At 48.3% G+C, this 11,121-nt stretch overlaps 1 protein-coding gene across 3 annotated transcripts; it reads left to right on the top strand.

Annotated features, from left to right (window-relative positions):
- Positions 1-1,305: 1,305 nt before the first annotated feature.
- GJC3 (gap junction protein gamma 3) lies at positions 1,306-8,893 on the top strand. Of its 3 annotated transcripts, none has more exons than XM_045047856.1 (2): positions 1,306-1,753; positions 7,479-8,471. In XM_045047856.1, the coding sequence occupies exon 2, from the start codon at positions 7,480-7,482 to the stop codon at positions 8,299-8,301; it is 822 nt and encodes a 273-aa protein (XP_044903791.1). In that variant the 5' UTR covers positions 1,306-1,753; position 7,479; the 3' UTR covers positions 8,302-8,471. The 3 variants fall into 3 exon arrangements, with proteins under 3 accessions (XP_044903791.1, XP_019676028.1, XP_044903790.1); XM_019820469.2 differs by lacking the exon at positions 1,306-1,753 and adding an exon at positions 8,573-8,893 and having other exon boundaries at positions 7,189-8,260; XM_045047855.1 differs by lacking the exon at positions 1,306-1,753 and having other exon boundaries at positions 7,189-8,471.
- The last annotated feature ends 2,228 nt before the right edge of the window (positions 8,894-11,121 follow it).

Here is an 11,121-nt window from a genome sequence, read left to right as displayed (position 1 = left end):
AAAAGTGCCAAATCAATAAATAACGGGCATATCATTCTTTAAAAATTTTTTAAGGGGAGCCTGGGTGGCTCAGTCAGTTAAGCATCTGACTTCGGCCCAGGTCATGATCTCACATCCGTGAGTTCGAGCCCCGCATCGGGCTCTGTGCTGACAGTGCAGAGCCTGACGCCTGTTTCAGATTCTGTGTCTCCCTCTCTCTCTCTGACCCTCTCGCATTCATGCTCTCTCTGTCTCAAAAATAAATACACGTTAAAAAAAAATTAAAAAATTTTTAAAATGTTTATTTACTTTTGAGAGAGAGAGAGAGAAGGGCAGAGAGAGAGGGAGACACAGAATCCGAAGTAGGTTCCAGGCTTTGAGCTGTTAGCACAGAGCCCGACGCAGGGCTCGAGCTCACAAACTGTGAGATCATGACCTGAGCTGAAGCCGGACGTCCAACCGACTGAGCCACCCAGGTGCCCCACGGGCATATCATTCTTAAACTCTATGCCCACATCAGAATTGTATACAATTGGCAGAGTTGTTGGAAATTAGAGGGAGAGAGGATTTCTTTGGAAAGAGATATGCTATTAGTTCTCAAGGGCAAGAGGTGAGGGTGCCGCCTTCTTAATCTCAAGCCTAGAGAGAGGGACTCAAACAGGTCTATTGACTCCTGCCTGAAAAATCAAAAAGGCAAGTGATGGGCGAGCCAGCAGATGAATGGATGGACATATGGCTGCATTGGAACTGGCCTGTGGATCAGATGCGAACATGCCAAGGAGAGAGGCAGTGCCAGCTTATCTCATGCCTTGCTTGATGGAATCCCCTGTAGGAGTGAACAGGCTCCAAGGATCATAAAAAAAAAAATCCAGTTGGCAACTGTCAAGAAGGTCAAATAACTTAAGCTTCGAAGACTATCAAGCTGGACTTAAATGTCTCCCTGACAATGCAACGTGCTAGAAGACAGTGGAATGATGCGCTAAGACCCACAGGGGCAGCATCTGGAACCCAGGGTCCCTCCGGCTCTCCTCCTTGAGAGTGCAGGGTTGACTCTGGTCAAAACTCTGCAGTGGTGAGTTGCGCTCTCACCCACCACCCGCTCGCTCAGCCTCACCCCTTCCTTCCTCTGGAGGGGATCCTGGCTTGAGCCATGGGGACAGGAATGGGTATAGGCAGGTGTCACAGTTCTCACCGGGCCTGGTGGAGAGGCGCTGGGCTCCCAGGGATGCTGAGGGATAGGGAACAGATGAGGGGAAGCCTGTGCTATTTCTCCCAGCAAAGCGCGTGCACACACACACACACACACACACACACACACACTCACACTCTTGTGGGTAAACTTGTGCTTTGGGTACTTTGGCCAGGAGAGTGGGGGGCTTAACAGAGATGTAAACTTACAGAAATTCCGTCTGTTGTTGCCTGTGAGTGCTGCCTCCACCCCCCACTTGGAAACATGCAGAGGCCATTGCTCTCCTTTCAGTTGATTTCAAAACCTCTGTTTCAGTTCACTTAGAAGAGGCGCCCCTCGCCCTCAACAACAGAGGGTTATTCTCCAGACCCCATTCTTTAATAGCAGGGCTACAGGCTCCTCCAGCTGCCATTCTCTCACCCTTCGCTAAGGCTGCCAGGAATGAAGAGGGGAGGGGAGAAGACGTGGGTGGTGGCAGGAGGCAGGGCCTGGGGGAGAGAGAGCTGGGACCCTGCTGGCTGCAGCCTGAGGACTCTTCCCTGACTCTTCCCCCGTGTTGTTGGTGCTTCTGTTAGGCGCTGCCAGGTGAGTGCCGGGAAGGAGAGTGGCTGGGCTGGGGCAGGGTGCAGGCTTGGGAGGGTGAGAGACAGTGGGCTTCAGGGCTGCACACACCAGTGAGCTGGGGGTATTATTACAATTCAGATTTGAGTTGCTAACCCTGGGATACAGCCTGAGGTTCTGCCTTCCTGGTGCTGCCAGTGCATCCAGGGATCACACTTTAGGTAAAAGAATCTAGAACGTTTTCCAGGCCAGGTGGGCTGAGACAGGAGCAGAAAGCCGGGTCCAGAACTGCCCTCGGTGGACATCCCTCCCTTGTGCCTTCACTGGCTGAGATGAGTTCTGCCACCCATGGAATCTTGAAATTTTTCTCCCATAGAATAGAGATGCTTAGAAAGATTCTTACCAAAATCATGATGAAATTAAACAAAAATCTATTTACATATTTGAAAAATCCCCTCACATGCTGGGCTTTCCTCCCTCCCCCAAATCTTTTTTAAAATACTTATTTATTTTTGAGAGAGAGGATGCAAGCAGGGGAGGGGCAGAGAGAGAAGGAGACACAGAATCCAAAGCAGGCTCAAGGCTCTGGACAGTCAGCACAGAGCCCAATGCTGGGCTTGAACTTGTGAACCAAGAGATCATGACCTGAGCTGAAGTTAGATGCTTAACCAACTGAGCCACCCAGGCACCCCATCCCTCCCCCAAACCTTGAGCTCACAGGTATTGCTTCACCAGTGAACATCTTGACAGGGCTCAGATTCCACCAACTCCTTCCCAAAAGATTTATTTGCAAATGATTTCTCCACTCCCGGGAGCAGAGTGGTTTCCCTGGAGTTTGAGCTTTGAAAACAATGCTGAGCTCTCAGCTCCCCTGGTCTGACTCTAGCCTGGGGGCTCTGGTGCCCTGGTGCAAAGCTGCAGGTGTTTGTGGGATGCTGGTCTCAGAGAGTAAGCCTGGAGGGCTGGGGACAGCTAGAAGAGATGGGGGAGACCACATGAAAGCAGGGGAGGAGGGAGGAGGAAAGATCTGCCTGTGTTGAGGCCCCACTTGTATAAGAAATTGCCTTTGGTCTGCAGACTTTAGGAGATGGAGTATGATTTTGTGTGAATCTTTCAGGAAGTCCCAGAATTAGTGTTGTTTTGGTTGTAACAGCCACAGGGCAGAGGACACAGAAGGGTGCTCAGAATTTAATATGGGAGCTCCAAACCAAGGGGTTCTTGGGCAAGTCCTTTCATCCTGCTTTTTCCACGCTCTCTCCCAAATCTCCAAAGCTCTGTGGTGAGCTCTGGAGACCCCAGTTCAGTTCCTAGAGCCTCTGAGAGGACACTGGGTATCTGGCTACAGGTCTGGGGTGGGCAGGAGAGAGAGAAGAACCAGTTATAGGGCCTCTCAGAATTCCTTAAATTCCCAACATTGGAATATGCCAAGCCTGCTCTGGGTTAAATTCCAGGTCTGCTGGGAATGTGCTGGAAATGTGTTTAGAGTGTGCTGGGCCTCCACTCTGAAACAAGATGAGGCTGAGAACCAGACTTGTGAATTTACCAAATCAGTCTCTAGTCTCTCAATGCTCCAGGACAATCAGGGCGGAACCCCCCCCCCCCCCCCACGGAACCTGGGGGTGCCTCCCCTAAGTGCAAGGACCCCATAGGGCCTGCAGGCTTCCTCACAGATGGAGCTTGTTGAGGGGAGGATGCGCAAGGCAGCTTGGAAATGGGCCGAACATCACGTCCCACCAAATTAAAACCCTTTGAGATGCTCCAGCACGAATGTTTTGCTTTACAGAGCTGGTGACTGAAGCCATGGGTGGAGAGGTGATGGACAGGTGTGACCCTCAGGTGGTGGTTCTCAACCAGGGGTGAATCTGACCCCAGGGGACATTCAGCAGTGTCTGGGGGCTTCTGGGGGTGGAGGGGAGAAGCGTGCTACTGGCATCTGGTGGATGAAGGCCAGGAATGCCGCCAAACATCTCACAACGCACACGACAGCCTTCCCTGCCCCCAAACCAAATGATCGATCAGTCCCCGAATATCAATGGTGCCAAGGCTGAGAAACCCAGGGCCAGCACTGGAAGCTGACCTTCCTTCTGGTCCTCTATGGAACTCAGTATCTCTCCAAACAAAACTTGGTTAAACATTTATGGAGAGACTGCTTTTTCCCAGGCACTTCACTAAGTATTTTCTCATCCAATAAACAGACAAGGGATTTTGCTTTATTGTGGTCTTTGATTTTCAAATTAGGACATAGATTTTCCTTATCTAGTCGCCTTTTATTATTTTCAAGGATTTATCTTCTTTCTCTGAATTCTGGAAGAATTACCCAGTGTGCTCGCCAGCACCGCAATCTGAATTTCTTGTCTATCTTGCTTTCAAAGTGGATTTTTAGTTGTGCTACCGGTGATCTTTCCCTTCCATGTGTAGTGGGTTTATACACTTAAAGATCCATTTACTCTCATTTTGGAGGAGTCTCAGGAATGAGAGGGGGTAAATCTCCATCTTCAATCTGCCATCTTTTAATCATGAGACCGATTTCACATCTTTCTAAGGACGGAGAATGGATTTCTTCTAAAAATTTTAACCCAATTTTATGGAGAATAATTTTCAGTGGCCTGACAGACTTCGGAGTCTTCACAGTCTATGAGGGAGGCAGAAAGATAGGGACAGACAGGCACGTAGAGGTTCAAATTCTGATCGTTAGTGACTCAAAACATGGTCTCTCACAGCTGATGGGTGGTGACATGGTTCTCTGGTCAATTAAGCCCTTTACAACAGTCCCTTGGAAGCATCTCAATCCATCTGTTCCGACTGCACAGAAGTGACCATTCCACCTCAGCTTTGGTGCTATGGCCTGTTCTTATCTATACAGGTGACCCTTGAACAACACAGGTTTGAGCCCTGCTGGTCCACTTATATGTGAATTTTTATTTTTCATTATTTTTTAATGTTTATTTATTTATTTTTTGTTTATTTATTTTTATTTTTGAGTGAGAGAGAGAGAGAGAGAGAGAGAGCGAGCATGAGTACAAGCAGGGGAGGGGCAGAGAGAGAGGGAGACACAGAATCAGAAGCAGGCTCCAGGCTCTGAGCTGTCAGTACAGAGCCTGATCTGGGGCTCCATCTCATGAACCATGAGACAGTGACCTGAGCCAAAGTTGGATGCTTAACCAACTGAGCCCCTCAGGTGCCCCCTCATATGTGGATTTTTTGAAAAAGCAATCTCTATACCCAATGTGGGGCTAGAACTCATGACCTTGCAATCAAGAGTGGGACACTCCATGGACCCAGCCAGACAGGTTCCCTAGTAGATTTTTTTTTTAATGTTTATTTACTTTTGAGAGAGAGAGAGAGAGAGAGAGAGCGAGCATGAGCAGGGGAGGGGCGGGGTGGGGGGCAGAGGACCCGAAGGAGGCTCTGTACTGACAGCAGAGAGCCTGATATGGGGCTTGAACCCATGAGTCATGAGATCATGACCAGAGCCAAAGTCAGACGCTTAACTGACTGAACCACCCAGGTGCTTCTCCAGTGGATTTTAAGGGAGTTGACAGGCAAAGGCCACAAGGCATTTATTTACAGTTGTGCACCCTGTCTCCATGGGACTGAACGGAAGGCTACTCAGGCAGTCGAGACTGCTGACCTGAGCACCTGGGGAGGCCTGACGACGCCCGCAGCCCCCAAGAGGCCCGGGTACTGGTCAGGCCGCAGGTCGTCCAGTGTGCTGTTGGGGTGGTCAGGTGGAACACCTGGGTCTCAGGGCTGTGCCAGGGCAGCCGTGGGCCTTGGGCTCCTCCCTGCCAGGTACTGATCCCTCCTCAAAGCAGCTTCCTGGAGGCCAGCACATTCATGAGTGGCCACAGCTGCCCCTGTCCCTGCCATCTGGCCTATACATGGGTTTCTTTTTCAATATACATGCAGTACTATGAATGTATTTTCTCTTCCTTATGAATTTCTAGTAACCTACAAGAATGTGTTAACTGACTGTGTTATTGGTAAGGCTTCCACTCAACAATAAGCTTAAGTAGTTAAGTGTTTTTTATGTGGGGGAGCCAAAAGTTATATGGGGTTTTTTGACTGTGTAGGAGTCAGCGCTCCTAACCCCCACGTTGTTCAAGGGTCAAACAACTGTAGTTTATTTATGGCACGAATCCCCACTTAAATTGCTTTGTGCAACTTTCTGAATATTATATGTAGCTTTTTTTAAAGCTTATTTATTTTTGGAGACAGAGAGAGAGCACAAGTGAGGGAAGGGCAGAAGAGAGAGGGAGGGAGATAGAGAAAGAGAGAGAGAGAGAGAGAGAGAGAGAGAGAGAGAGAGAACGAGAGAATCCTAAGCAGGTTCCACGCTGTCAGTGCAGAGCTTGATGTGGGGCCCAAACTCATGAGACATGAGATCATGACCTGAGTGGAAACCAAGAGTCAGACACTTAATGACTGAGCCAGCCAGGCACCCCTCTGGGTCTTATAATAGGGAAGTTGATACGAGGAAAATTGGGCATGTCTCATTTGCTGCCATGTCAAAGAGTTAGAAATTCAGGTTATTATTACTAGAGTTGAAAGGGAGAGACCTAAGCAGGTTCAGGGAGGAAATGAGGGTGGTCAAGTCCTTGAAGCAGCTGGAGAGACCCAAGGACATGGGTCTGGGAGGGAGGGTGGCCTTGGGTAAATGCTAGACCACTTCTTTAAGATGCTACAGAAGGGAGCAGCATGTAGACAAGACGGGGCTGTGCGGCTCCCCAGCAAAGAGTCTTTATATTCTCTGTGGAGTAAAATGTTTGCAAGGTCTTCTAGACCCTTCAATGAGGGGATGCAGGCATGTCAGAGTTTAGGCCAAACACAGGCGGTGAGAAGCAGCAGCTGGGCATTGAGGAGGCTGCCTCAATAAAATATAAATAAAGATGACACACAGGCTTATAGCAGGGTGCTACTCTCTCCAGAGAAGTGAGAAATTTTCTGAAGCCTGTCCCTGAGCATGGTCACCTCTCACAGTGTGGGAGAGATGAGCCCAAGGGACAATCACAAAGCAGAGAGGAATTTCCAATTTTTATCCAGTCATCTCTGGCTTTGGCCCCATACTCCATTACATTCAATCAGTAAATTCTGCTGGGTTTCTTTTAAAATGTTCTCCTTTTCCCAAGCTGGTTAGGTCTAAAGAACACCAGACTGAAGTGGGCCTTGACACTCACTGTTCACTTGACCCGCACCAGGGCCCATAAGCTAATTGAATCTCAATCTTACCACTGCGATGGGAGCAGAGGCCAGACCGCACGCCTATGAGCAGCCAAGGCCTGGTGCAAGAGAAAAGCAGAGAGCAAGAGAATGCACGTTCCCTTCTGGGGTTGGCACCGATTCTGTTCAGGCGCCAGTGACAGTAGCGCCAGGCCTGGTGGCCATCAATGGGGGAAACAGTAGTTTTCAGAGGGCTCTGGACTCTCTGGCTGTTTAGCCTTTGGGAAAGGGACAGAGGGAGGGAGGGAAAGAGAGGGAAAGATGGATCCTGGCTTTCCACTGCCAGGTACAGAAGGGGGCAGAAGAGACAGCCACACCCACACCCCCTCGCTATTTTCCACGATGACTCCATTACCTATAAACAGGCGCCATCAGAGTCTGGGTAATAAACCAGCTAGATCCTTGAAGAGGCGCTCGAAGTCTTGCCTTATCTATCCTTGGATTCACAGTGAAGAGGTGGCCCCATGCGCCTCCTCAAGATCAGGGAGCAGTACACTCACACTCATTATTGCCCTCTGCTCCCTAACAGGATGTGTGGCCGGTTCCTGAGGCAGCTGGTGGCTGAGGAGAGCCGGCACTCCACCTCCGTGGGACGCCTCCTGCTCCCTGTGCTCCTGGGGTTCCGCCTCGTGCTGCTGGCTGCCAGCGGGGCCGGGGTCTACAGCGACGAGCAGAGTGAATTCGTGTGTCACACCCAGCAGCCAGGCTGCAAGGCCGCCTGCTACGATGCCTTCCACCCCTTCTCCCCACTGCGCTTCTGGGTCTTCCAGGTCATCTTGGTGGCTGTGCCCAGCGCCCTCTACATGGGTCTCACTTTGTATCACGTCATCTGGCTTTGGGAAGAGTCAGGAAAGGGGAAGGAGGAGGAGACTCTGATCCGCCGAGGGGAGAAGAGCAGAGATGCCTCCGGTCCTGGAAGCCCCAGGCTGCTCTGGGCCTATGTGGCACAGCTGGGCGTGCGGCTGGTCCTTGAGGGGACAGCCTTGGGGGTACAGTACCATGTGTATGGGTTCAACGTGCCCAGCTCCTTTGCATGTCGCCGAGAGCCTTGCCTTGGTAGTATAACCTGTTACCTGTCCCGCCCGTTTGAGAAGACCATCTTCCTAAAGACCATGTTTGGGGTCAGTGGGCTCTGTCTCTTGTTCACGCTTTTGGAACTTGTGCTCCTGGGCCTGGGGCGATGGTGGAGGGCCCGGAAGCACAGACCGCCCCCTTCTAACTACTCCCCAACTTCAGAGAGCACCAGAAGACACAAGGAACCGACTGAAAACTTCCCAGTGGTGGAGACCAAAGAGCCATTCCGAGAAGCAGGTGAGAAGAGCACTGATGTCCCTCTTTCTTCCTGCTCCTGAGGTCTCTGTCCTGATGACCTCCCAAGGCAGGTCCCTGGACCTCTGGGAGGCACACTTCCTACGTGTTACAAAATAGAAAACCGGGTTCGAGGCAGACGTCTTCTGACCGCTGCTGCTGACCCATCTCCCAACCCTCATCCCCCTCCGTTTGCCGATTCCTTCCAATGAACCAGGACCAGGGTTCTCAGCCAGCTGTACCTCCTGCCCTTCCCTTTAGGTTTCTTCCCACTTAGAAAAAGTCTCAGCTCCTGCTTGATTCTCTACTTTGCAGAGTTATGAAGCCACCTGGTTCGCCTCTGAAGGGAACTCTGCGATTGGATCTTCTTCCGAACATCCAGTGAGTGGGGATTTACTTCTGTGACAAATGAGAGGCTGTTGAAGCATCTCTAAGGGCCATGGTGGGCCACGCTGCCTAAGTCTTGCTGGGAGATTTCCCCCTTGTGCCTTCCTGCCAGAATCCTCTGGCGTCAGCTTTACAATGATCATGGGCTTGGTTCCAGACTCAGCCAGCAGAAGCCTCCGTAAAGCTGTGCTTCTCCCCTGTCCTGCGCAATAAATTCTGACCGCTGCTGTTGGCATTCCTGTGGCTGAATGCGACTTTCCTGTCATAGTGACTCTACTTCCCTGTCCTCTGTTCTTCCACTTTCTCTGCTCCCCCCAACTTTGAAGTCTTGTAACCTATGGATGCCCCCAGCCCCGCGGCATATGCCATATTCAGACTGGCCTTCCACGCATATCTAAACCAATGTCCTTTATTTTTTTTAATGTTTTATTTATTTATTTTGGGGTGGAGGGGCAGAGAGAGAGGGGGACAGGGAATCCGAAGTGGGCTCTGTGCTGACAGCAGATAGCCTGATGTGGGGCTTGAACTCATGAACCTGTGAGATCATGACTTGAGCTGAAGTCAGAAGCTTAACCCACTGAGCCACCCAGGCTCAATCCCCATCAAATTGCTACTTTTTAAACTCATTCCCCTCATTTCCACACAGAAAAGACGGGAGAGTTTTGCTGCTGACTCAGGAAGGGAGGTTTACATCACAGTAGCAGATAACATAAAGCTAAATATCAAGCATCTCTTTTCTGAGTCTGTCAAGTCTGCCCAAGGGTATTCCAGCCTGTCACCTTCCTGCAGAAACATCTTCCCCTCCCTTCTTCCTTGCCTTCAAATTCTCAACAAGAGCAGCTACCTAGTTTTGTTTTCTCCTTCTGAATCCCAAATTATCCTTAGGTAAAGTAGGAAGGCTCGTTGCTAAGGAAAGCTATTTGGTCCCCCAGGGGACATTTTGGCAGCAACTAGAAAATTAATAATTTTTCTTTCTGCTATACAAGTGTTTTATAAAGAATCCCTCATCTACTGTAACCAGAGTCCAGCCAAGTGACCAAGGATGGAAAAAAGCAAATGTCATCATTCATAATTCCTCTTTGATAACCCTTTTGAAACAGCTTTATTGAGAAATAGTTCACATGCCATATAATTCACCCATTTAAAGCATACAATTTAATGGCTTTTAGTACAGTCACAGAATTGCACATCTGTTAATACAATTTTAGGATATTTTCATCAACTCAGAAAGAAACCCTGTTATCCTTAGCTCTTAGCTTTTACCCACAATCCTCCATGCTCCCCCCCCCCCCCAACAAACATAAACAACCAATAATATAATTTCTCTCTATATAGATTTTCCTATTCTGGACTGTTCATATAAATAGAATCAATCATACAATATATGGTCTTTGGGACTGGCTTCTTTCATTTAGCCCATGTTTGTTTGTTTTTTTATAAACATATGCAAATTTATTTTAAAAATGTTTATTTATTTATTTTGGAGAGACAGAGAGTGTGAACAGGGGAGGGACAGAGAGAGAGGGAGACAAAGTCCGAAGCAGGCTCAGTGCTGTCAGCGCAGAGCCTGATGTGTGGCTCGAACCTACAAACTGTGAGATCATGTCCTGAGCTGAAGTCAACACTTAACTGACTGAGCCACAAGTGCCCCAGCACCATGTTTTTGAAGTTTACCCATGTTGCACAAATCAGTACTACATTCCCATTTATGGTTTAGTATTTCATTGTATGGCTCACCACACATTTTTTGTTCATTTTTAGTTGATGGACTTTTGAATTGTTTCCACTTGTTTTCTATTGTGAATAATGGTGCTATGAACACTCATATACTAGTTTTTGTGTGAATATGTCTTCACCTCTCTTGGGTAAATACCTAAGAGTGGAATTGCTGGGGGATATGGTAACTCCTTTTAAGGAACTACCAAACTGTTTTCACAGCAGCTGTACTATTTACATTCCCAGCGGCAATGTATAAATGGGTTCCAATTTATCCACATCTTCACCAACACCTGGTATTTTCTTTCTTTTTGTTTTCTTCTTTTCTTTCTTATTTGATTTTTAAAACTGTAGCCATCCTAGTGAGGTAAAGTGGTATCCCATTGTGGTTTGATTTGCATTTCCCAAACAATGTTGAGCATCTTTCATGTGCTTATGAACTATTTGTATATTTTCTTTGGAGAAAGGTCTACTCATCCTTGGCCCATTTTTAAATTAGGTTGTTTGTATTTTTTTTGTTGAGTTCTTTATATATTCTGGCTCCTAGGTCCTTATCTGACATATGATTTCCAAATATTTTCAACATTCAGTGGGTTGTCTTCCACTTCACTGTTAGTCTCCTTTGATGCATAAGTTTTTAATTTGGATGAAATTCAATTTATCAATTTTTCTTTTGTTGCTTGTGATTTTGGTGTCATATTTAAGAAACTGTTGCCTAATCCATGATCGTGAAGGTTTACACCAGCATTTCCTTCTAAGAG

The sequence above is a fragment of the Felis catus genome, chromosome E3, assembly GCF_018350175.1.
Source record: "Felis catus isolate Fca126 chromosome E3, F.catus_Fca126_mat1.0, whole genome shotgun sequence".
Lineage (NCBI taxonomy): Eukaryota > Metazoa > Chordata > Mammalia > Carnivora > Felidae > Felis > Felis catus.
This window is presented reverse-complemented; position numbering and strand designations above follow the sequence as displayed.